The 27,214-nt window shown below is 39.6% G+C and overlaps 1 protein-coding gene across 5 annotated transcripts in view; it reads right to left on the reverse strand.

The window, feature by feature from the left end:
• Positions 1-688: 688 nt before the first annotated feature.
• The window catches only part of FAM20B (FAM20B glycosaminoglycan xylosylkinase), a 41,930-nt gene continuing 15,404 nt past the window's right edge, over positions 689-27,214 (reverse strand). For 4 of the 5 annotated variants that reach the window (XM_060295862.1, XM_030875351.2, XM_060295855.2 and 1 more), the window contains 6 exons: positions 23,668-23,754; positions 19,999-20,108; positions 10,098-10,269; positions 9,689-9,880; positions 7,447-7,506; positions 1,437-4,929 (listed from right to left, as the gene is read on the reverse strand). In XM_060295862.1, coding sequence (XP_060151845.1) covers positions 4,698-4,929; positions 7,447-7,506; positions 9,689-9,880; positions 10,098-10,269; positions 19,999-20,108; positions 23,668-23,754 — 853 coding nt within the window. In that variant the 3' untranslated portion in view covers positions 1,437-4,697. Of the gene's footprint in view, positions 1,202-1,436; positions 4,930-7,446; positions 7,507-9,688; positions 9,881-10,097; positions 10,270-19,998; positions 20,109-23,667; positions 23,755-27,214 lie in introns of those variants that run through there. The other variant, XR_011376788.1, reaches the window with a different exon arrangement.

Raw genomic sequence — 27,214 nt, forward strand, 5'->3', positions numbered from 1 at the left:
AGCCCATAATAGAACCTCTCCCTCCTTACTCCCAGCTGCCTTTTCAGGCTTTAATACTGGTCTTTCTGGTATGCTTGAGAAGAAAATGAAATCTCACCTGGAAAATGATCGTATGAGGTGAGTCAGCGAGGAACCTGTTAACTAGGCTTTAGCCTCCCTTTGGTATTCAAGTGCAAGTGACAAAAACTGGCACAAACAAAAATGCTACAAATCAAGTAAAAATCTTGAGAACTCTGCTCAGTTGTTTGGTTGAGGTTTATGATGCTGCATTTCCATTTCAAAATTTAAAAGTCTGGGTGTCCTAAGAATTATAATCAGGGCAGCTGGTCTCTTCTTCCAGGCCTCTATGATACTGTGCTGACAAGTTCTTTGGGATTCATAATTCTTTATCTCTAAAGAAGCTGAAAGAAAGAAGTTAACTATTAAATAAACAAAAAGCACCTAAGAATTATCCTACTGAAATTCTCGGTTCAGTCACAACCTGATATGGGCCTTCTGAAGACTAGTGAGAAGTGTAAAGGTCTCATCCGTAGATTCTGTGAAACAATCCCTGTGGAAGTTTATGTGGATGAAGAAGATGTAATCTTCTGTCCCCTAACAAAACAGGAAATCGCAATTGAAAACAATGGAAGTATCCTGAACCGGGGTGGGGAGGTGGGGAAAGAATGAGGAAAAGATGGTACATCAGTACTTATTAAAATCTTTATTCATTTTCTTTCTTTCAGAATTGAAACCCACAGAACACATTAGAAATTTAGGTGCATATCTGTCTTGTTTGGTATCTTACCAAGCACAACCTCTATCTGTGCAACAGCTCTGAGAGGAAATCCTTGGCAGATCAAAACAGAGGGTAGTGGTTCCTACACCTCTCTTTGAAGCAAATAAATTAACTTCCCAGTAAGTTATTCCCAGTTCCCCCACAGACATTTTGTATTTGTGAGTAACACCTTAGTTCCTTAAAACCCTGTGGCAGTAGAGTATCCAGCCCTCACCTTTTCAACCCAGACTTGAGGCGTCGAAGGGGGAAAGCTGGCCTTCCCCTGCACAACAGTCTCATGAGGCTGGTCTATGTGCCTCGGGCGTCGGCCCTGGCTAGCACAGGAGGTGTTTGCTGAACGGATATCTTTATGTCACTTAGATTCACTCTCAGAGACTAAGAGAACCTTTTCCTAGCTTGAGGTTCTTCAGCAACAGTGTTTCCCTGTGTCAAAATAAATACATTTTTTCTTGTTAGAATACATATATGACTATATATATACATATACCTTGACTCATGTTTCCTGAAGCCCAAGCTCACAAGACGACTCACATAAGACAGCTCACTGATAGATGCTGTTTACCATCATTTGAGGTGTGGTCAGGTAATGGTCAAACAAGAATACGGAAGCTGTGGAGAAGGGAGAGTGAAGGAACATGGTGGATGGGAGGGGAAGGCCAAAAGTCTTTTTTTTTTTTTTTTTTTTAAAGAAAGGAAAAGATGGATTTCTTTGGAAGAACTTGTTGCCTTCAGGTGACATGGAATTTCTGCCATGTATAGGATTCATCTTTCCCAAAATAATAGGATGTACCTGAATTCTCCCATTTCCTTATTAGATTTCATTTGACATATTAATCCTGAGTGCAAATAGGGAGAAATGCCTTATTAATAAATTATTGAGCAATACTGAGTAAATCAGATCCTATTAATGTTTTGCACAGAAAATTATTTACCCCCAAAACCCAAAATATAGCTTCATATTAAATGACAATTCTTGAATGAAACCTCTATACCCATATTCCCCCAAACTATGGAATAAATATATTGGGTTGGCCAAAAAGTTCATTCAGGTTTTTTGTAAGATGGTGTGGAAAACCAGAATGAACTTTTTGGGCAACCCAATATTTAAGAAGTGGAAGAAGGGGGGTAGGAAATGGTACTCAGTTCTGATTTTCTTAGTTTTATAATATTAAAATGTACCCACATCTACCTTTAGATGTTAGCTAGGCACGCCCAGGTTAGGACTGATCAAAAACCCTTCCAATGACCCCTGTTTGATTATAATAGTCCTCGATTCTAAAAGATAAACCATAAAGAGGACAGTGTTACAAAACTTAAAAAAAAAGATATCTACCTCTTTTTTGAAACAGAATTTAGTGTTTATGAATTTTAGGGCTATAAGCTTATGGTTGGTTTTTTCCAAGATTCTAAACGTACTTTTGCAGCTTAATCCGATCCTGACTTAGAAAATAAATTTATATTCTAAGCATCAGTTCACACCATTCTATTAGCATAATTCTAACTTTAACCACTATACATTTGAACACCTTTTAAGATCATGAATTTTAAAATAGGGAAAGAGAATGAGATTATACATTTTCTGCAATGTTTGGGAAAAAGAATGAGGCATTTTTCAAAGTAGCTTTTCCTCCTACTTTTTTCCTTAGCAGAATCTTCTGCCTTCAACATCATGAATAAAGTTCCCAGTTTGGGAACAGCTCTTATTCATTTCACTGGGGCATACTGAAGGTATCACATGTTTGCAAGAAATTTAGTTCAGCTAACATTTACCAAGGAGAGCAGCGTTGACTTCCTTCCCACTGTCCCTCCAGCTGGCTCCCTGATGCTCTGAGGTAAGCACCATCCAAGGTATTCTCAAGCTCAAATGTGAACTCCCCTGGATGCACATAGTAAATGAGTTTAAATTGGGATTAATGCTTCCTTTTGTTAACACTAGCTCAGTGTTTTGTGCTACTACCTGTCTTCTTAAATTCAATAGCTTTTTAAAAATAACTCAGCCCATTCTGTGTACATCGCCAAATGTACATACTAAGTACAAAAGCGTCCTAATTTCATGTTACTTTAAGTGTTGTCTTTTTTTTTTTTTTTTGCGGTACGCAGGCCTCTCACTGTTGTGGCCTCTCCCGTTGCGGAGCACAGGCTCCGGACGCGCAGGCTCAGTGGCCATGGCTCATGGGCCCAGCCGCTCCGCGGCATGTGGGATCTTCCCGGACCGGGGCACGAACCCGTATCCCCTGCATCGGCAGGCGGACTCTCAACCACTGCGCCACCAGGGAAGCCCGGTCATGTTACTTTAAATTAGTTTTGGGGTACTCAGTTATCTTTCAATTTGAGAAAATTGGGGCATAAATTCTAAACTATTTTTGAAAGGGTGGCTACCTAAAACTGGTCTCCAATAGCTGGCAGTAAATTTGTTTAACCACACTGTTTAAATATTAGTGTCTGCTTCACAGAAGTCAAAACTGCAACAGTCCCCAGACAAAATGCAGGAGAGAAGCACCCACCTCTGAGGGCACGTGAGTGGGCACACCAGGCCTAGTTTCCTCTGCCCTGTATTTTAATGCAAGTGCTTATATGTCAAATCGCTTTGGCAGAACACAGAACTAAGCCTGTTTTAGCAACTTGAAATTTGAATGTGCTAATAGGAGACGGAAGGACAATACTACATCGTGGGTTCAGAACTCCAAACAAGATTAAATGATGAAATCAGGGTTTGACATAAATCAAAATCTTAAGGCTCTTCCTGGTAACCACCTTAATTTTAAGGCTCAGAAGGCTTAAAATCTTTGTTTCCAGCCTTCCACATGGCCCAAATCACAAGATAGGTCCAGCCACCAGCAGGATCTAAACTATATTATCCGTAGGAGCGAGCTGGCTTTCCTCACAAGAAAGGCACAAGTAGGATCGCCAATCTCTTGGGAACAGCAGCTTTAATGACCAAATGCCTTGAAGACAGAAGTGGAAATTCATTTTAGAAATCAGGATGGCAGAGAAGACAGGCAACCTAACTCTTATTCAAGCTGTTATTTCAGTTTGCTTTGATAATTTGCAAAGGATTTGCCTGCTCTGGGCAAAAGGAAAAAAAAGTCTCCGTAACAGAATTGTGCTTGGGTTGTAATGGTAGGTTCTCCAGGGACACTCTTTTGGATTAATTTGGACACAATTATGAGAATGCAAATCTTACTTAGGTACAAGTCATGCTTGCTTTTATATACGTTAAGAACTTAAATACAGGGGAACCTGTTTTTCACTAATTCAATCACCGCCTTGATTCTGGTTCCACCAAGTAGGTCTCTCTCTCTTCTTCCCTCCTTTAAGAATCATCAAAAGCACCACCTACTCAGTTAAAAGCCCAAACATCTTTCTTGCTTTTGTCTTTCCTCTAATTCTATCTTAAAAACATAGTCCCTCCAACAGAGCATGCTACTTTGGCTCAACAGAATGCTGGGTTACTTGCTGCCACTCCTTAGGAAGCAGTAAAATTTCCAATTTGACTAGTCCTGGTAAGAAAGGACTCAAGAGATTACAAAGTGTTTTCGGAAAATCCACAAGTGTGGAGAAAGGATTATAAGGATGGACTCAAAACACATACTCCAGAACCAACCCCAACATTAATCTATTCAAATATCACACCTCTAATTTGTCCTTTGGCATGAGAATTAATACTGACCAACCGTGACGCCCACTGCTAGAATGGGCATACGCCGAGGAAGTCAGAAGGTGGTTCAGCAGGTACAGCTCCGTGGTCTGAAACTTGTAGTCTTTGCTTCAACTTCTACTACAGCAAACACCAAGGCCACCCTGTCCCCTATCACCAGAATGTGCTGCTGGCCATTTCCAATCCACCTCATACCATTCGGAATTGATTGTGCTGTTTCTCTAGCTTTGTAAAAAGAAGTTTCACTTATTTTGTGGAGAATTACAAGTGGGAGAGAGGCATCCTGTCTTCCACCAGCACTGCGTCCATCCCAAACTGGTCAGTGCACTGCTTCACGGTGGCCAGGACACTCAGGAGCCGCTGGTCCACAGCGTCTAGGTGAGGATCAGAGAGCACTGGGGAGATGGGGTCATGGGCCATGGCAGATCTTAAGGCAGACTTCAGCACACCATTCTTCAGGGAGTTCAGTCTGTTCCAGGTAGAAACCCGAATGCTGGGAGAAAAAAAGTTTTAGGACAGGTTACATAAAACCTCTCACTATCAAATGGAGATTAAAGCCCGCATAGCAGACGAAAGTAAAGAAATAATTATGTAAAATATCTCAACTAGAAAAATAATTTCTGTTTTAGAAGTAGCTCTACATTATGAGTAAGTAACATTACCACATTTTGATATTTCTTTCTCAGTAATTAATGAGAAATATATACAATATTTACACATGTTCACTGCAGTGCTATTTGTAACAGGAAAAATGTGAAACAATCTGAATGTCCAACAACTGAGAAATAGTTAAATAAATTATGGCTTATCCATTCAAGGGAATACCATGCAGCCATTAAAAGCAGTTATGAAAATTCAGTGGCATGGGGAAATGCCCATGATATAATATTGAGTCAGGGAAAATAGTTGGAGGGAAAACATTCTTTTACTCCAAACCTGTGGGGAAAGAAAATGTGTGTATAAGCATACATACAAACATACACACACGATTACAATGAAATCACTAGAGTGTTAACAGGAGTTATCCTTACCTCTTAATAAGTAATTTAATTTCCTTCTTTTTATGTTTCTTAATTAAAAATTCTAGCAATATTATAAATAGAAAAAGTTTAAGGATACCTATTTTTCTCAATTATTTTACCAACTAAAGAGGATCTCTTGTTATCTTAGAAAAAAAGTATTTACCTCCCTGTGGGTAATGTGGGAATTACTAGGTATGCATTAAAGTCTGACTCTGCATGAGGCAGGCAACTTGTTCTGCAACGATTTAAAAAGTAAGAAAGCAAGGATCTTCGGATAAAGCATGGCAGGGATGGACAAGCACAGAGTCAGCGTGGTTTTACTCTTCTGAAAAATACTACAAGTGCCTAGAGCATTAGAGTTCCCCCTGTGTGACGAAGGTATCACTCGATTGCCTCTCAGCTCCAAGTTCACTCTTCATATATGCCCTGCTATAATGGACAGAGGTCCTTTAAGCATCTCTCCTCTTAGGCTTTCTCGGTAGAGGATACTGGAAGGAGACTGCAGAAGGAAGAGGTTCTCCAGACGCTTCTGGCTGCTGTACAGTGAGTGGGTCAGTAGTGTGCGGGGAAGGTCAGCAAATGAAACTCTGCCTTGGCCACATTTCCAGAACAGGTAGGCCCACCATGATGTTGCGGCCTTGGCCTGGCTTGGTGATAACTTTCCTAAGGCCCTCTCAACATGGAAACCACAGCCCCCAAAGCCACGCACCCATGCTGGTGCCCCAATTCCCTGTGCAGGCCCACAAATAAGCCTTGCCTGTAGCCTGGAGGGTTTCTACTGAGTCGTTGCTCTCTCGGTATGTCATGCTACCACCTGCTGATTGCCTGTACCCTGCCTGCATTCTGGAGGGCTGCTTCCTGCACTCCCAGCACCTGCAAACTAGCACAGTTCTCTGCTATTCAGTGGGCTGAACTATACCTTCTCCACTGAGGTCAAAACCCCAGGCTTGGGGAGGGGGATCCCCTTCCAAGTTTGTTCTTCCTTGGGTACTCTCCCTCAGCTCTAGTTTTCTTTTATAGTCACTCTTGTATGAAAGAGTTTAATAACTCTTATACTAAACTTTCCTGTTTAACCCACCATGTCTTTTCTATATCCTGACTGGACCAGACTGATAGCATTATTAAAACAAAAACATCTTCCTTCACAGATACAGGTTTTGATTGGATGTATCACTGCTTCCCAATATTAATGAAGATAATTAAGGGTTGCCTAGGTAAACACTTTCTGCAGAATATTGCTGTTATGAAAAAAAGAAAGAAAAGAAAAGTAAAACAGACCAGTCGCCAGAAGAGGCAGTCTCACATGATCAGTGTGTCTCTGGGAGCCGAGCAGTAGGAAGCGGCTCTCCTGGACCTGCACTTTTGTGTAGCCAAGCAAGGTGGGTCCCAGCTGATTCTTAGTGTTCATGCTTTTAAATCATCCTGGCAACGAAGATCTGAAAAGGAGCTCCCGAGAGCCCAGTCTTTATCTCATTTTCTTGATTTACTTTTTAATTTCTTTGTTATCTAATACAGACTTTTAAAAAATCAATTACTAAATACCTACGGAGAAAGCTACTTTTGGTTTACACAATTTCAAACTGAGATAAGCAAACCACAGGTGGGTTGTGGTGTTGAGTGAGAGGACTTGAAACCACAAGGTAAACATAGTACAGCAACTAGGGGCATGGGTTGCACTAGGTTTTGGGTGGGGGGGAGTGAGGACTATATTCTGATATTAAAACAAACATGGATATACATTATTGGATAAACTGAAAATTTCTACTCATACAAAACTCAAAATGCATTCTGAGCTTTGGGCTACACTGCTGTGGAAACCTTTCCCTGATCCCCTACAGCTCAGGATCTCCAGGAGGTTCGGGGTTAGAAAAGCATGAAAAGTGCTGCTCAGGTATTAGGAAGTTTTAAAGCCAAGCAAACTGATGTACTGTTACCTGAGCCTGGAAAGGAAGGCAATGCAGGCAAATGTACTTGACTGCATAACTTACATGCAACACTGATAGAGAGGGGCAAGAATGCTTCTCTCATCCAGCGAGGGGTTCCCAAAGCTGAAAATTAAATGAAAAGTTAGTGAATTAGGTGGAAGCACCCGTCCCCTTCTTAGCATCAAAGCAAGAACAAATTCCATATGAAACGTGAATGTGATCCTGGATAATTTCATGCTCCCACAGCTCAAATCACTTAAATTAAAAATAAACAGGGCATGACCAATTAGACACAGGATTCCTAACAGCTTGTACTGCAGCATCAAACAGCAAATATACTCCTTTACAAGGATCCTTTCTCCTGCCAGGATATTTCAAGGTGTTGAAGCATAACCCTCCTAACACGGTATGGAGTCCACAGACCAAGGGAGAACCTGAAGACCCCCAAACCCGAGAAGGTTTTAAGGGTATGTAGAGCAATAAAGGCTACTGATATTAGGTTCTCGCAAACAAGCAGAAGGTCATTACCTGTAAAAAGAAGTTATACTTGTTCTACTTTAATATTACCAATCAGAAAAAGACTTAGATTACTGTATTCCCTACAAGAAAGTATATGGTCAGATTCAAACTGTAAAAACTGCTCACAGAGGCTGGGAAAACAGTGATTCAAAGCAGATGTAAAAATGCTCTTAGTAATTCCGAGTTAGAAAAGGAGAACTGATTCTGGAAAAACTGTCAACCTTCCACTCTTTTCCTGGAAGCTCACCTTAATAGCTGGAGGGTCTGGTAGCCCTCAGCACAGGGCAGGCCCACAAATAATAAAAGGCAAAGGCAATTATTTCAATGTGTATTTCCACAGCACATGATCAGTTTTACAAGTAAGGATAAAGATATTCAGGAACTGAAAATATAGTATAAATGAAAATGAAATACATAGCACTGGTCACTACCTGCTTTGCTGGGAATGGGAGAGGCAATGTTTGCTGGCCTCTCACTCTCTGTAGCTGTCACCCCCTTTCATGGAGTATGAGGCACCTGGTGCTCAGTATGAGGTGGTGGCCTCCTTAGCAAATGCTGCCTAAGCATTCTTCGCTGAGTGTCCATGTCTCAGCTTATTCTCAGCAACCAACGTTAACAATAGTGACTCATCTTCTTTATCCATTCGAAAGAACATGTGGTACATATATATAATGGAATATTACTCAGCCATAAAAAGTAATGTGGATGGATCTAGAGACTGTCATACAGAGTGAAGTAAATCAGGAAGAAAAAAACAAATATCGTACATTAACGCATATGTGTGGAACCTAGAATAACGGTACAGATGAACAGGTTTGCAGGGCAGAAATAGAGACACAGATGTAGAGAACAAACATATGGACACCAAGTGGGGAAAGCGGTGGGGGGCGGTGGTGGTGGGATAAATTGGGAGATTGGGATTGACATATATACACTGATATGTATAAAATAGATAATTAGTAAGAACCTGCTGTATAAAAAAATAAATAAAATAAAAATCAAAAATACAAAAAAACAACCAAAAAAACCCCCCAAAAAACCCAGTAGTGACTCAGAGCCTGAACAATTCCAGCTCCAAGGAAGTATTCTATTTAGCAAACATTTATTATGTGTAACTAAAAGTGTGGCACTTAACTGGGTACCATGAAGAATGCAGAGTGCAAACTGAAAATACAATGTGCTCTTCAAATAGCTCAGGCCTAAATAAGGACATTCCATTTATTCAAAATTAATAAAATTGTTTTATTCAAGATAAAAGTAACTTGTCTTTATATACAAATACTAAGCAACTAACTGCTCTCCTACTCATAATAGAAAAAATCTGGGCCTAGACTGCCATAAAAATAGCAAAAACATCCTATCAAATAAACTAAATTTTTAAACTGTATGAATCTTTGGATAGAATAATTTAACAACAGCTACATTTCATGTTCCATTAACGATGTATTTCTCAAGATTCTGAACAAGCTAGTCAAGAAAGAATGATGTAAGTAGCAATAAATAGAAGACCTTGGTTTCCAGTTGTCTGTGAAGAGAATCATACTCTTTGACTCTTTGGAAAAAGTGAGTTTTCCACTTTTTTAAAGTCCTCAGATCCCCGAAGGTGAAAGGAGTACAAACTCTGAACAAGCTGGAAGGATGGGTGCCAATGGCAAAGACTCCGAGTGGAAACAAGAAGGATGCCTTCTGTTGAGCCTGTTCTGGAGGTTTTCCAGGATACCCCAGAAAGCATTCTTCTTGTATACACAGGACCCCTAACTGACAAGGAGAGTCCTGCTGGTCCTACCTTTTGGCATTATCGAGAAGGATGAGCATACTAGCGCCTTCATCGTCTTGAAAACTCTCGTAGTGATGGCGGTCAGCATTGCCAATCAGGTAATCAAAGACAGCTGTATCAATGATGTCCAAGAGGCGAGGGCCAGAGTCATAAGGGGACGTTTTCTTCACAGCGTCACAGTAGCTCTCATCATACTCCCACCTGGAGGGAAGCAGCATCACCAGGGTTGTTCACTGAGTGCCAGCACCACACGTAACATTGTTTAAAACACAGAGAAGAGAGAGTCCCTGACTAGCAGGTTTTCCCCTGAACCCCCCATAGTCCTTTTTAGACTTGGACAGAACCCTGGCTCCTACACAGGGTTGGCACCTGTCCAGGCACAGGAGAGAATGAAGTAGTGGCTCAAAGGAGCATTTACCTGGCTAATTTGCCCTCTCGGTAAGTCCTGCCCCATGGGTGTCGGTGTTTCTGTAGAGGCCACACATCTGGAAGCCAAAGCGTGACAGACCCCTCCATCGTGTCTCCATCAGCACAGGCTGGCTCTGTTTCTCGGCAATAATAACACTTCCCATAGAAACAAGTATTATTTCCTAAAGGAGAGAATGGAACCATATACACTTACAGAAAAAGGATAACTCCAAATTCTCCCCAAACAATGAAGAGAGCAGCTCTATGTGAAAACAAAGATCCTGAGCTTATTTTTAAATCTTTATTTATTTTCTGTATAGGAAATAAAAGCACATGGTGTAAAAAAAATTCAAAAGGTACAAAAGGATATATACGAAAAAGTTAAGTCTCCCTTTCCCTCTCTGTCCCTTCTACCCAATCTCTCCCAGAAGTCAACTACTGTCACAAGTATCTTTCTGAACTCACTTTAAGTAATGTCCTCTTCTCCTTCAGCAGGACTGACATTTTGGCCAGAATGCCCAGGGGAGGGAGAGAGGGCATGTACGAGGCCAAGCCATGGACCAGGACTTTGGTTACATGCGGAGTGGGGAGTAGGGTCTAGAGCAAATGAGTAAACAGACTGAGGATAATGGGAACCAGGTTTCTCACAGATGGAGAAGGGAGTTTAACATATAAAAAGAGAGAAGGCCAGAGTAAATCCTGCAGTGTTGAATTAGAACTGGAGATATTGATTTGAATTGATGGTTTTAAAACACAGAGATATAAAAGAAAGTACAAATGTTTGTGTGTGTATATGTATGCATATATATACATACGCATGTATATATATATACATATTTTGCCCCTTTAGAAAACCTGGAAACAATAACACTCAGGTAGTAATGAACACACTCACATATCAGTTTCTAAATATCATTTTAATACTATATTAAAAGGAACCAGGGCTCCCTGGAGAAACAGATGACCCCTAGGGCAGGGGCAGGGAAAGTACAAGATGAGCCTGGGTCATACTGCTATGCCAGCTGTAAGGAGGCACTCAGAATGACGGGGACATTCCAAATAACACAAGAGACAGTTTGTAGGGGTTCCCACTGGCCAAATCTGGGATAGTTTGAGCATCAAAATAAATAATAATAGTAACAAATTGTAACTGAGTAAATTAAGAGTCTACGTGTTCATAGTGATATAAATAAGTAAACAAAAGTGGGGCAGGGCGACGGGAGCTCTACTCATCAAAAGAATGGCAACCAGTAAGTCTAGAAGAAATGACAGAATTAGCAAATCACCATTTGGCAACTATCACATTAGTAACTGATTCGGGTAAGAATTATCAATGAATTCTAAAACTGGTGGGCAAAAGTTTCATGAGGATAGAATATTTATATAGTTTTGAGTTTCTCCCTACAAAGTACTCAGTAATTATTTATTAGTAAGTATAAAATACTGGAGAAACCTTGCAGACACTCACCATCTTAATCATGCAACTGAATGCAATATCCTAGATTGAATCCTGGATGTACATAGGCCATTACATGGACAAGTGGCAAAATCTGAATAGGATCTATGAATTAGATAGCAATATTGGATCAATGTTCAACTCTTCATTTTGATGGTTGAATGTTGTTGTGTAGGAGAGTGTGCTGGTAGTTGGGATATACTCACTGAAGTCTTAAGGGAGCATATAATGCTGTAATGGATATTCATGTCTGCAACCTGTTCTCAAATGATTCAGAAGTATTAACAATTGAGGAATCTGGGGGATTCTGGATCATTTCTGCAACTTTTATGTAAATCTAAAATTATTTCAAAATAAAAAGTTAAGGAAAGTAATGCTTTCTTTGCTCTCTACCTCTACAAAATAATAGCCATCAAATGAGCTAATTCCCTACACCCAGAAAACCTCACATGCTCCTTTAATGATTGTTTATGTTCTCATGTATATGTGTCCTTGAAGAGACAAACAGCACTCAAACTTTTTAGTATTTCCAACCTCTGGCATAGTACACACTAAATAGAAACTAATCCACTATATACCCACCCACAAAGCTGATTCTGTCACTCTCCATTACTTTACAAACTTTTCTAGGTAAAGAAGATTTGAACACTAATTGAAAGATATACCACATTTATTTTTTAATTATAAAAATATAAACTTGTAAGTTTAACTTGATCCATCAGAAATACCAACGGATCTTTTAGAGGGTAACTAGGTATGACAATTTTAAAGATCATAAGAAAAAATAACTAGGAACTGCTAGAAAATTGTTAAAATAACTGCAAAGAGAGGGGACTAGACCTACCAGATATCAAAACATAGTATAATGCCTCAATAATTAAAACATTATTGGGGACTTCCCTGGTAGTCCAGTAGGTAAGACTCCACACTCCCAATGCAGGGGCCGCGGGTTCAATCCCTGGTCAGGGAAATAGATCCCACATGCATACTGCAGCTAAGAGTCCGCATGCCGCAACTGAGAGTCTGCATGCCGCCAGAAAGATCCCGAGTGCCGCAATGAAGACCCAGAGCATCCAAAATAAATAAATAAAATAAATATTAAACAACAACAACAACATTATAGACCAGCTCATAAACAGATTTAATGTCCAATGGAGCAGAACAGAAAGTCCAGAAACTAAAGCTAAATAAAGAAACTAAATAAAGAAAATTTACTACAGGGAAAAACAAGAGACTCTTTAACAAATGCTATTGGGACAACTGATAGCCATCTGGGAAAAAAAAACAACAACAGTGGAGCCATACTTCATTACATATACCAGAAGAAATTCCAACAATATCAAAACCTTAAATGCAAAAAATAAAACTATAAAGGTACTAAAAGAAAAAAAAAAAGCAGAATTCCTCCATAATGTTGGAGTGAGCAAGGCTAACTATGATTCAAAATCAGAAAATCTATCAGAAAAGATGGACTGATTACATTAAAAACAAAAAGCTTCTGTAAGGCAAACACCCCCCCAAAAAAATAACAAAACAAAAAACTATAAGCAAAGTCAAAAGAAATTAAAGAATTGGGGAAAATATTTATATCTCATATCACAAAGGGCTATTATCCTTCTTATGTATGAGCTCCTGTAAATTGATAGGACCAATGACAAAGCTAAAAATGAGCAAAGGGGACTACCTGGGTGGTGCAGTGGTTAAGAATCCACCTGCCAATGCAGGGGACACAGGTTCGAGCCCTGGTCCGGGAAGATCCCACATCCCGTGCAGCAACTAAGCCCATGCGCCACAACTACTGAGCCAGCGCTCTAGAGCCCATGCTCCATAACAAGAGAAGCCGCCGCAATGAGAAGCCTGCGCACCGCAACAAAGAGTGGTCCCCGCTCGCTGCAGCTAGAGAAAGCCCGCTTGCAGCAACAAAGACCCAACACAGCCAAAAATAAATAAATAAATACATAAATGTATTTAAAAAAATGAGCAAAGGATATGCAAAGACAAAATACAACAAATAAACAAATAAAAAGATGCTACATGTGAAACAAACAAAACCCAAAGTTTGATAATACGTTGTTGTTGAGGCTAGCGGGGAAGAGGCATTCTCATACATCACTGTGGAGAATGTAAACTGATTAAACACCTATGTAAAAATGTATGTGCCCTTTGACCCAGCACTTGCACTTCTGGATATATTTGATCATGTATGAAATAAAATATGTACAGGGTAGTTTTGGGCAACAGTGGTTGTAAAAACAAAATACTGGAACTTTTATGTCCAACAAGGGCCTGGTTAAATGAATTATGGTAGATCCATACAATGGAGCATGATGTCCTTTCGATATTTTTTAAAAATTGTGAGCTGTGGGAATGTATTACTGATTCAAAAAACAGAAAAACAAAACAAAACATTGCTTGGTGTAGGAAACCTGTTGCCTATGTGACAAAATCCAAACTTCTGAGTTTGGTAAATAAGACTCTTTATAACCGAATGGAGTCAGGTGTACTGGCTAAAAGTGCAATCTAAGGTCAGGTTTGTGGGATCAAAATATAAACTCTAAATAGTCATTAGACTGCAAGACATTGGGCATGTAATTTCACCTATCTAAGCTCCCTCTGTAAAACGGAGATAATGTAACAGTTCTTCCCTCCTTGGGTTGTGAAGAGTGAAAGAGACAATCCCCAGTAATGCTCAGCACAGTGCCTGACCCATTGTCAGAGACCAATCAATGCCAGCTATTTATTATGAATAATCTGGTTCCAATCTACCTTTCCAGACCTCAATATTCCGGTTTTATAGCCATGAACCTGAGGCTCCGAATCTTTCACTATTTCCTGAATGCGCCAAACTTTTAAAACTGGTTTTCTGATGACCTCGATCTCCATGCTCTCCTTGGATGAACTACCACCCATGATAATAAAATCTACAGCTCCAGCCCACACTTCTCGCCTAAGCTACAGATTTTAGCTCCTAAATAACTAGTCGACATTTACTCCTGGATGTTCCTGTCAAGGTGAGATTCTGCACCCAATTTCACTGTGTGTGGGTTTTCCCCCACCACCAAGCAATTCTTGGACACCAGCTGGGTGTCCTACAATTTAACTTAATTCTGACACTATCTACCCGGAGATAGCATCAGACTCCACAGGTTAAGGGCTCAGTCCCATAGGACTGCCCTCCACTTCAGATGGCAATTGCAAGTCCAGGTTGTCACCTGTGCTTCTGACCAGCTGGCTATAAATTAGAGGTCCCTATGAGCCCCTGTTTGGGTTCGATTAATTTGCTAGGGTAAAGAATATACAACAGGGAGAGGACAGTCTCTTCAATAAATGGTGTTGGGAAAACTGGGCAGTCACATGCAAAGGAACGAAACTGGACAACTATTTTATAACATATGCAAAAATTAACTCAAAATGGATTAAAGACTTGAACTTAAGACCTGACACCATAAAACTCCTAGAAAAAAACATATGCGGTGAGTTCCTCGACATTGGTCTTGGCAATTATATTTTGGATTTGACACCAAAAGCAAAGGCAACAAAAGCAAAAATAAACAAGTGGGACTATATCAAACCAAAAAGCTTCTGCAAAGCAAAGGAAACCATCAACAAAACAAGAAGACAACCTACTGAATGGGAGAAAATATTTGCAAATCATATATCTGGTAAGTGGTTCATATCCAAAATACATAAAGAACTCATACAACTCAATAGCAAAAAAAAAATCCAATTAAAAAATAAGCAGAAGATCTGAATAGACATTTTTCCAAAGAAGACATACAAGTGGCCAACAGATACATGAAAAGGTGCTCAACATCACTAATCACAAGGGAAATGCAAATCAAACCACAATGAGACATCACCTCATACCTGTTAGAATGGCTATCATCAAAGAGACAAGAAATAACCAGTGTTGGTACAGCTGTGGAGAAAAGGGAACCCTTGTGCATCACTGGTGGGAACGTAAATTGGTGCAGGCACTGTGGAAAACAGTATGGAGGGTCCTCAAAAAATTAAAAATAGAACTGCCATATGATCCAGCAATTTTACTTCTAGGTATCTAACTGAAGAGAGAACAAAAACACTAATTCAAAAAGATATCTGCACCCCCATATTCACTGCAGTACTATTTACAATATCCAAGGTATGGAAACAACCTAAGTACTCATCAACGTATGAATGAATAAAGAAAAAAAATGTGGTATAGATACAATGGAATATTACTCAGCCATAAAAAAGAATAAAACCTTGTCATTTGCAATAACACTGATGGCCCTTGAGGGCATTACACTAAGTGAAATAAGTCAGAGAAAGATAAATACTGTATGATCTCACTTACAGAATCTAAAACAAAATGAAACAAAACAAACCCAAGCTCACAGATACTGAGAACAGATGGGTGGTTGCCAGAGGCTGGGGGGTCGGGGGGTGGGAGACATGGGTGAAGGGAATCAAAAGGTACAGACATCCAGTTATAAAATAAGTCATCAGGATGGTGACTATGGTAAATAATACTGTACTGCATATTTGAAAGCTGCTAAGTGAACAGATCTCAAAAGTTCTCTTCACAAGAAAAAAAAAATTCTGTACCTGTATATGGTGATGTTTGTTAACTAGACTTATTGTGGTGATCATTTCACAATATGTACAAATACTGAATCATTATGCTGTACATCTGAAACTAACATAATGTTGTACAATTATACCTCAAAAAAAAAAATTTGCTAGGGCGGCTCACAGGTCTTAGGAAACCAGTTTACTCCCTAGATTACTGGTTTATTACAAAGGATATCAATCAAGAGCCAATGAAGAGATACATAGGTCGAGGTCCTGAACAAAGACGCTTCTGTCTTTGTGGAGTTTGGGGCCTGGCATGGTGGCACATGGAAACTTTTGGTTCACCAACCTGTAGAGTTCCCCGAACCCCGTACTGTTGGAATTTTTATAGAGGCTTCCTTACGTAGGCAAGATCAATTAGTAACTCCAGCCATGATCAGTTATTTCCAGCTCCTCTCCACTCTCTGGAGAAAGGGCAAGGGTGCGGGGCTGAAAATTCCAAGCTTCTAATTATGGCTTGGTCTTTCTGGTGAAGAGCCTCCATCCAGGAGGCATCCAGGAACCAACTCAGAATCACCTCAGTAGAATAAGATATGCTCCTAGTGTTCCTACCACTTAGGAATTTACAAGGGTTTTAGGAGCTGTGTGTCAGGAACTGGGGACAGAAACCAATGTATCTATTTCTTATTATTTTACACAAGGAAACAAAATATCCAAAATTAAATTCATTATCTTCCTCTGCTCCATCTCCCTAAGTCTGCTCCTTTCTATATATTCCTAAGATAGCTAACAGCTTCATTATACACTTAGTCATCCAATCCAGAAATTTAGGAGTCATTTTTAACTTCTTCCTCTCTCTCAATTGTCTCACTCAGCCCAAATGTTCACCAAATTCCTTCCATTCCAGTTCTTGAGTATCCCCTAGATGTCCAGGTTTTAGTTTGGACTCACTGCAGGTGCATTTACTACAACAGCCCCCAAGGGCTCTCATCTCAGCTTGCCCTTCCCAATTCATCCTCCACAATGCTGCTACAATTAGTTTTCTAAAACTCAAATCTGATCTTTCCACATTCAAAGTCTTTTCCATGGCCTCCCAGTGCCTAAGGAGAAAATCTTTACTTCAGCTCAACTACACAGTCTCCTGAGCTTGCCATGCTCTTCTCTCATTTCTTGTCGCTGTTGTCTCTGCTCTGTCCTCCACCTAGAACAGGGTTAACTCAGGGAGCCTGTGAACTGGATGGAAACAAAATTACATTTTTATTTTCACTAACTTCTACCTGAAACTTAGCATTTCCTTCAGTTACGATGGTAGGCAGCAAACCATAATATTAGCGCTACCTGTGACTTTCTCAACAGAAGAAATCAATAAATTTTTCATATCATATTAGCATTGCTGCAGATACTTCAAAGTATCATTTATATTTATGGTCCGAAATTAAGGTAGTTACTAGATCACTCTAAATCTTGTTATTTAATGTGTAAATAACGAAGCACATGTTACTCTATCACAAATTAGCTTTTTGTAATTTTAGGTTAAAAAATATATACTTCAATATTATTAGTTTTGTTTATAATCTACGTATTTTAATTTATGTATTTAAAAACATTATTTTGAGAAAGGATCCAGAAACTTCTCTAGACTGCCAAAGGAGTCACTTGCACAAAAAAAGGTTAAGAGTCCTTTTCCAAACCTAGGGTGTTCTTTCCCACTGTATCTTCCTGCAGGATTGCTATTCTCCCTTTAAGACTTGGTTGAAACTATCACCCCAGTCCTAACTTCTAGACCCTCTCCTCTTCCCCTCCACATTCCCACAGGCCCTCTGTATATGTGTGGCTCCCCCATTAGATAAAGCTCCTTGAAGGCAGGAAGGTGTCATTCATTTTTGTATATTCAACACCTAGTTCAGAGCCTGCCACACAGAGTGAAACAAAATTTTGTTCAATAAATAAATGAATGGATATAGAAGAATATACGCAGATCAAATATTTTAGTCTCAAAATCTGGGTTTGAATCCTGGCTAACAATTAGTAGCTTTGTGAATTTGGGAACATCATTTAACTCTTTTAAACCTCTTTCTCAGGTCTGAAATGTGGATAAATCTTCCCTACTTATTGCACTCTTGTCAAGAGGATTAAATAAGGTAACTGTGTGAAAGTGCTTTGTCAAGTTGCAAGGGCTATACAAAATTTAGCTATCATTATACCAAGTTATCTAGTAATACATTTTAAAAATTGTGCTAAGGTCAGTCCATCATTTAAAACCCATCTCCAGCCAATCCCTCTACCTGCCTGCTATGGACTGAATGTTCACGACCCCCCTAGAATTCACATGGTGAAGCCCCAATATGGTGGTATTTGGAGGTGGGATTTTAGGGAGGAGTCCTCATGATGGGATTAGTGCCTTTATAAAAGACATGATAGAGATGATTCCTCTTTCATTCTTTCTCTGCAGTGTGAGGATGGATACAGGAAGAAGACTGCTGCCTGTGAATCACAAAGAGGGCTTTCACCAGAACCCAACCATGGTGGCACCCTGATCTTGGATTTCTAGTAACCAGAACGGTGAAAAATAAATCCCTATTGTTTAAGCCACACAGTCCATGATATCTTGTTATAGCAGCCAAACTAAGACACTGCCCTATGCTGTACAGTGTATCTAGAAGCTTTTCTCTAAATGTACCAGTGCTTTGTACTTTCAGGTCTTTGTGCCCTCATTTCCATTATACTTCCTGTTATTGTGCCCAATGCCCTTCCCTCTTTGCAGCCTGGGTAGCGTCTATGGATTCTTCAATACTCAGCCCAAGTGTTAATAACCTCCTTATAAACCTTTTTCTGGCCTCTCCCTTCCCCTGCACCTTGCACAATATAGGAGAGTTAACCTTCTCTGAGTCTCTAGACAGCAGGCCTATTCTTCCCATCCATCAGGAATGCATGTTTGCCTAAGCATAAAATTGGACAAGCAGAAGTGATTAGAAAATATATGAAACAAATCAGTGACAGTGTATGCTTTTGGTTATTTGCAAGAACAGCAGAGCCCTAGCCTGATAAGTTTAAATTCTGAATGATGAATCTGTCAAAAGTGCTTTAAATATTCAGTTTCACCTCATTATAAATGTAAATCCATTCACTCTAGCAAAGCAAGTTGAAGTTCATCTTGCAATGTCTATTTCAACAGTCATATCAACGCAGAGTACTGTGTCATTGAAAATGGCACCCTGAGGAGGCTCAGACAAGAGACCACAGCACCTCTGAATTCCTCCCATTCTCATTATGTCTGCAAGGAGAACAGGAGTGAGAATTCCAGCCCAGACCCCCTACCTCAGAGTGTGACAACGGAGAACAGAGGCCAGAGGGATGGCAGTCAATTCCACACACAAAGAGTTACATAGGCTAACCTTTACAGAGTGGGAGGAGGCAGTGGTGATCTTCCAGGCCCAAGGGCAACCCTACAAGGGAATTTCTGACCCTCTTATAGAGTTGCCTTAAGGTTTGCTCAATTCTCAGGAGATAGGAAACAGTTCCCAAGAAAGTACAGGAGTATGAAAAAAACCACCAAGGCAATGATACACAGACAGTAACTGATTCAGACCAAATTTTGAGTTTGAGATTTAGTTTAAGATCAAGCAGAAGGAAATAAAGTTATCCCCTAATTACACTGTCGTAAATGATCTCACTTCCTACTTCAGAGACACACAAAGCGTGCATTAGGGAAAACTTTCAATTTCCTGCCATCCACCTTTAGATCTATTTCCCCCAGTACTGTGAGAACAAGTTGCCTGATTTGCTTTTGTAGTCCCTTGAGTTCTTCAGTTCCTAAAAGTCATGAGCCAGCTTGCTCAATGATGCCCCATTTAATTTATTAACTATTCCCTTACCTAAACGTCCTCTATAACCTCCTTACCTACAGTTAGGAAGGTGCTCAAGAGCTGCTCCGTGGCAACAGGCTTGATCTCTGTCCGCAGATTAACAAATCTGCCAACCACCAAGGGGGCTCGGCGGAAACCCAGAATCCTGGTTTGGAAGGTTGAACAGAAGAGAAAAATCTTTGGGGATATATTTTAAACAGTAGTCTTTTTTTTTTTTTTTTTTTTTTGCCTGCATTGTGCAGCTTGCGGGATATTAGTTCCCCAACCAGGGATCGAACCGGGCCCCTGGCAGTGACAGCGCAGAGTCCTAACCACTAACCACAGGACTGCCGGGGAATTCCCTAAACAGTAGTCTTAAAAATCATGGTTAATCGTGTTAGGTGTGTAAAGGTATTGCTGATTGCTGGTAAGTATTTTTTAGAGGTACATATATTTGTGAATTTAATATCAAGATGTAAATAATTTATGTAAGACAAATCTAGCAAAATGTGAGCAATTGTTAAACCTAGGGAGTGGGTATATGGGTTCACTATACTATTCTTTCTACGTCTGTTAGAAATTTTTCATAATAAAATTTTAAAATTTAACAAAGCATTAAAAAAAATTGGGCCTAAACCCATACAGGGCTTCAAACCTTTACATAAAACATTGACAGAAAACTACACAGATTAATCTAAAAGGATAAACTCACAGGACAACTTAAATATAGATACATTTGAAGATGCTTCTAACGGTCTAAAAGTGCAACCTTATCGTTGAGCACCATCATTTTTTTTTAAAAAGAAATTTTCTGGCTAAAAAATACACACTCGCTGAAGAAAAGTTGGAGGGGCAGGATTTGGAACACACAGAAAATTTATGGGAGAAAATTAAAATCATCCATAATTCCACAACTGAGAAGTAACTACTACCATTTCGGCATAAGACCAGTTTTTCCTTCACACATATATATAAACACATACTCACTCTTGTGTGTATATACACAATTGAGATTATGCTATATGCACTTCTGTCTCCTGCTTTTCACTCATCATTGTATCATGAGCCTTTTCTCATGTTATTAGAAAAGCCTTTAAAAATGTCTGTGCACATGGGGCATATGTATATGTATAACTGATTCACTTTGTTATAAAGCAGAAACTAACACACCATTGTAAAGCAATTATACTCCAATAAGGATGTTAAAAAAAAATTGGCTGTGCAATAAATAATCCGTTGTTCAGGGCTGCTGACTGACTCTGTCCTAAACTCATTTTTAGAAAAGCCACAAAAGCAAGGAGATCAATAGATGTCAAAATATCATAAAAAATGAGAGAACTTCCTGAGGCCAGAGGAGGTGGTTAAATCCTAATGTAATGGAGAAATAGCAACCCAGAGCAGAAAAGTATAAGGTGGGAAAGAAAGTGGGGAAGTATTTTTTCTCCCCATTGACTGTTGTCAGACCTTCAAAGAACAGCAGCCACTTAGTGCTGGGAAGCTGTGTCCAGTGGCACCTGAGCTTGGATGGGGCAGTTAACAAAAGGGGTAGGGGGACTGGCCACAGAATATCTTTCAGACTTTGAGGGAGGGAAGGGCTTTAAAATACAAGACCCCCAAAGCGCAGGTGATAAATTGAAACGTTATAGGGACTTCCCTGGCAGTCCAGTGGTTAATACTCAGTGCTTCCACTGCAAGGGGCACAGGTCAGATCCCTGGTCAGGGAACTAGGATCCCGCATGCTGTGTGGCGAGGCCACAAAAATAAATAAATAAATAGAAACATGATTATATTTAATTAACATCAAAAGTAATTTCCATACAAAGACCACTTCACTCTAAGCTAACAAACAGGTGTTGTGCTGTGAAAAGGAGGTACTAATCTCTACCCATAATTGGGGGAATATAAAATAACAATGAGATACCACTTTACATATATTAGATTAACTAAAATTAGTATGTTGGATAATATAAAATATTGGTATGGATATGGGAAAAAGATCTTCATGAACTGCTGGTGTCCATCAACAGAGAAACAGGAAGGGGTTTAGGGATGAAGAAAATAAGGAAACAAACAAGGTCTTGGAAAGACTGATTCTAATGTGCAATTAAGTGATGAGTAGGATTTATCCAACTCTTTCCCACTAGGCCTTAGAAGAGGCAGTGAAAATTCATGGTTGTGAACAAACATTTATTTAATTCTTCCCTTTCATTAGATATTTAGATTGCTTCCATATTTTCACTACTGAAAATGCTACTAGCTAAGATCTTGGTGTACGTATCTTTGAATTTCTGATTCTCTAGGGTACTTCCTAGAAATATCTGGGATGCTTGCATAAAAAGGTAGTTACTCATTCAAAGGGTATGAACATTAAGGTTTTTGATACATAATACAGGAGTTCTTAAAAGAATGACTGAACCAATTAACAATGACACAAGCAGTATACGAATGTCAATGTATTCCTGCCAATAAAGTATTATCTTTTTTCTAATCTTTGCCATTTTCAGTAGGAGAAAATAGTATCCCATTGTTTCAACTGGATTTTTTTTTTTTTTTTTTTTGGCCTCGCTGCACGGCTTGTGGGATCTTAGTTCCCTGACCAGGGATTGAACCCTGGCCCACAGCAGTGAAAGTGCAGAGTCCTAACCACTGGACCACAAGGGAATTCCCTGGATTTTATTTTATTACTGGTGAAGATGAACTCCCTCTGTCATATTTATTAGCAATCAATAATTTCTATTCAACCGTGTTCTTAGACCATTTTCTACTAGCGTTTTAGAGAATGTGTAAGATTTTCTAAACATTTATATATTAAGGCTATTAATGCTTAGATTATATTAGATTCAAGTATTTTCCTCCTAAGTTTGTTTGCTTTTAAATTTTGTTTGATGTTCCTTGACATATGAGTTAATTTTTTTTAATTTAGTTGAATCTATTGAGTTTTTCTTTGTGATTTTTAAATTATTGCTTTCATGCTTAGAAAATCCTTCCTAATCCAGAAAAAAGACAAAAATTCACCTTTATTTTCTTCTGGTTTCCTTATAGATTCATTTAAAAAATATTGTCAATAATTTCTTTTAAAGTCTACCAATATGCCCTGATTAAAGAGCTGATCAGAGGAGCAACTGGGATACTAGACAATTCAGTTACAAGGATCCTGACTAGTAACTTGCTAAAAAAGTATTAATTTTCCTAGTTAACTTATACATTTAGAATTCACATCTATTTTCCTCTTAGAATTATCCTGGTTATTGAAGCTGTGCATATTTTGTATGAAGGACAATAAAATTCACATATATGTCATGCTATATGTTTCTAGCATATGAGGATAAGTGAGTATTATTTAAAACAAAACAAAAATCAGGACTGCCAGGCCCAATTAATGACCAGTTCAATTTAGGGACTTGAATTCAAACTCTGGTTTTCTTTCTGCCATTTTATTTACCAAGAACATCTTCACTCATGCTAATGAGAGAGGGCATAACAGAATGAAATGACCTAAAAAAGCCTGGAGTTAAGACATTTACTTTGGTATTCCTAGTACCACCCAAATAATGAGGAACTCATACAAATTTAATGGAATTAATCAGTTATCTAAAGTAGGTAACAAGTTAAAGTTATTAGATTTCGTTTTTTTATTACATTCCTTTGAAAGGCGTCCACAAGTCCTCTCCAAGATATTTCTAAAAGGAAACAAAACGAATGTAACCCACTGTGATTACACATACCTGTCCAAATGAAAGGCTGCTACCTCTGCATTGTGTCTATCATAACCAGCATAAGGTTCCCCTTCTACCACATAGTCTCGGTTATACCTGCAGAGTGAACGGGAAGCACAGATGCAGACATGAATTACATCAGTACCAGAGGCGACAGCACAAGAGGCAGAATAGAAATCTGCAAGCCTGATTTTGCTCTAGAAAACTTCTCTGTCAATCCTGAGAACAGTCATGGATCAGCATAGATCACTGGTTGATGTGGTGAAGATGAAGTGGAGAAGAAAACTAGAATTATACATCTACCTCTGCTATCATTCTATGAATAAAACACAGATGTTATTTTTACCCCTCTAAAAGACTTTCAATGTAGCTTAAGTAAAACTATAAGGTACTTTTCTGGAAGGTGAGGACCATCTTTGTATCTTCAGCACAGTGTTAAGCCTATAGTTCATGCTTAATAAATGTCTACTGAAATGTTTATTAGACTAAGCTGAAGTAAAAGGAAAATATGGCAAGGCTTACCAGAATGGCTATGGCAAGGCTTATTAGAGAAGTTTAAATTTCATGGGGAAAAAAATGGTCCGGATATGCCTCTGTTTTTGTTAACAAGGAGGCAAAGGTACATTTGCCTTCCCTGTTAATGGGAAGAACTAGATGCAATTCACCTATGACCTCTACTGTTCACTTGCATTTCCTCAATCAAAAGGAGACCTATCAGGCTTTACAAGACAGAAATAAGTTGAGAATGACGTGAAGAGGAGGCACTCCACTAAGGACACTTGGATCTCCAATGCTGAAAAGGCCATGGGGAATTTGGAAACAGTACTGTACAAGGCAGTGACCTTCAACATAAATGACCACAGAGTACAAAGTAAAACCATGTCCACCAAACACATTTTCAAATCAAAGTGATGAAACATTTATGTTAGAAGACAGACACGCAAAAACACCTGGTTGGACACCAGTTTCTTCCTAGCATGGTCAATATACTCAAACGTATTTTTTTGTTTCTAGTGTCAAAGCATCATTTAGGCTGCCAAGGATTACACCTGTTACCTCCAAATTAAAAGTCTCAGTTTTTAAACAGGACTGCAGCAAAAGCTGACACTATTCAAGCACTTCTCTCTCCACTACAGCTGCAGGCTGTCCATAAAGCTGGGCGACAGTCCTTGAATACCTTATTTCTCAGGACTCCAGAGGAGCCACAGGAAGATTTGTGGTGCTGTGCTGTCCACTCCTTTCAGTGAAACATTAGAGAACTTTCCAGTATATAGAAAGGCTGCTTGGAGTGAAATGTAAAACCCTAGAAAAATCCGGGAACTTTGGGAGTAGGCTGGAGAAACAGGGAGGGAAGGAAAAGGGAAAGGAAGAAAAATCAAAATGAAAGAACTGCATTGGAGTCCGAAGGTCTGAATCCTTAGTTCATGCTTTGGTTATGAGAAAGAAGGAAAGTCAGAACCCTGGATTTCATTTTCCCCAGCTGTAAAATGAGTAGTTGGACTAGTTGCTCTCCAAGGTCCCTTTCAGCACTTCCTAAGATCAGTCATTGACTTCTACCCACCCCCAGGCCCTTGCCGTCTTGTTCCTTTCCCACCATAACTGCAGTTTTTCCCTGTGAAAATCAATTTAGTTCCAGAAAGGATACAGCTATTGGGTTGGCCAAAAGGTTCATTCAGTTAGTGAACACGTTGTTCAATAAAGATCTTCGTGAAAGTGAAAAATGTCTTTTTTTACTTAAAGCCCCATTAACGTTTTGGCCAACCAAATATACTGAAAAAAATCACTTTTATAATAATGTAGTAAGGAAAAATGTGCAAATAAAGGCATCACTGTATTCCTATATATTTCATGTACTATACAAATCTTCCATCTCTGGCAGGAGGACATGGACAACCAGGCTCCAGAAATGCTGAACCACAAGTGGCTGTTAAAGAAAGGTGCACGTCTCGACTTAGCAGAAAGGTCTTAGATCCTCCTCTCAACAAAGCAATCCATCTTAAGTCACTGACAGAGCAGCAAAATTCATACAGTAACTGCCAATAAATCACTCCTATCCTTCTGGTGAAGGACATCAGAATGTGACCAAGAACATTAATTTGCACTTACACTAGGACTAAATAGCCTCAGAGGCCCGCAGCGTCAGAATAGCAATTTGCTGGGTGTTTGGGGGCTGGAGTCAATTTCTACAAGCACTTAAATGTGCACCCACTTTCCCCACCCCGGGAGAGTGCCAGGTGTAATCAGCCCAGGTCAGTGTGTGCAGTGACTAGAGTGCTATCACCTACTGCAGGTGCCCGACAGCTTGCGGGAGGTGGGGCAGGAGCATCTCTGGAGCTGGGCATAGACAAGGGCTCTTCAGAAGGTGATGGGGGAGGAAGGGGCCGCACTGACAAGAATAAAGAGCTGGGTGTAGAGAGGAGGACCAGGCTGTGAGGGGCTGGCCACTAGGCTGTGCAGGCTGGGTTTTGTCTGGTGAGCAATGGGAATCCCTAGACGTTTTAAAGTTGGGGAGCACAGTGATTATATGGGTATTTGGGAGAAGAATGAAAGTGGATTTCAGGATGGTCTGGAAGAGGAAAGTAATGGGAAGGCTTCAGTGGTAGTAAGAGATATGAGATAAAGCAACAGTGACTAAGGTTAGCGTATGCATTTATCTGCTGCCACGTCCACTAGTCACCAGTCTGGCCTCTTCCTCCCTCCAGTTATGCTTTGTCTGAATACCCCAGTCCTATATGCAAAGCACCTGGACTAATACTAATGTTGCACACCATCAGTAATATCTGCCTTCTAACACTTCCTGCTGTCCCATCTCACCTTCAATTCTTAGTGTACAAATAGTGGGTGTGGAGAGGGTATCCTTTTATTTAAACACAAAATGCCTGCAACTCATCTCTTTTTACATGAATTTAATTTCTGTTTTTAGTCTGTCTTCTTTCCATCACTCTGCTTATGCTGCGATCTCTCAGGCTACAAATCAAGAGGTCAAAGATCATATTTCAAAAGGAAAGTAGCAAATTTTTGATGATGGGTGATCCATGTCATCTCTCTTACAGGAAGGCAAACAAATTTAAGAGAATCACACGTGTGTGGCAGAACACAAGCTGCTCACACTCTGACATCTCCATTAGTTACTGCAGGGTGATCTTGTCAAGTTATTCTTTCTCAAGTTATTCTTTCTAAGTCTCAGTTTCTTACTCTGGAAATAAGAACTGTAACTGCCCACAGTTGTGACAAAGGTTAAAAGCATTAACAGATACAAAAGTACTTAGTGTAATGCCTGGCAAATGGTGTGCATGCAACAGAAATTAGATCCAAGTCCCACATAACTATGCTTTTTCCTCATTACCTGCCAATCAGACTTTCTATTCTCCAAAAGTCTACTGCATTTTAAAACTTTCCTAATTTCCACATCTTCCACACACCATACTGCCCAGTTCCAGGCAAATGCAGATCCCTTCCATTTCTGGAATTCCAATAATATTAGCTCTCTGCTTGCCTATTATCTACTGATATTTGAGCCATGAAGGGAGCTAAGCCAACTACTCTGGTCACAGTT

This window comes from Globicephala melas, chromosome 1 (assembly GCF_963455315.2).
Source record: "Globicephala melas chromosome 1, mGloMel1.2, whole genome shotgun sequence".
Taxonomy (NCBI): domain Eukaryota; kingdom Metazoa; phylum Chordata; class Mammalia; order Artiodactyla; family Delphinidae; genus Globicephala; species Globicephala melas.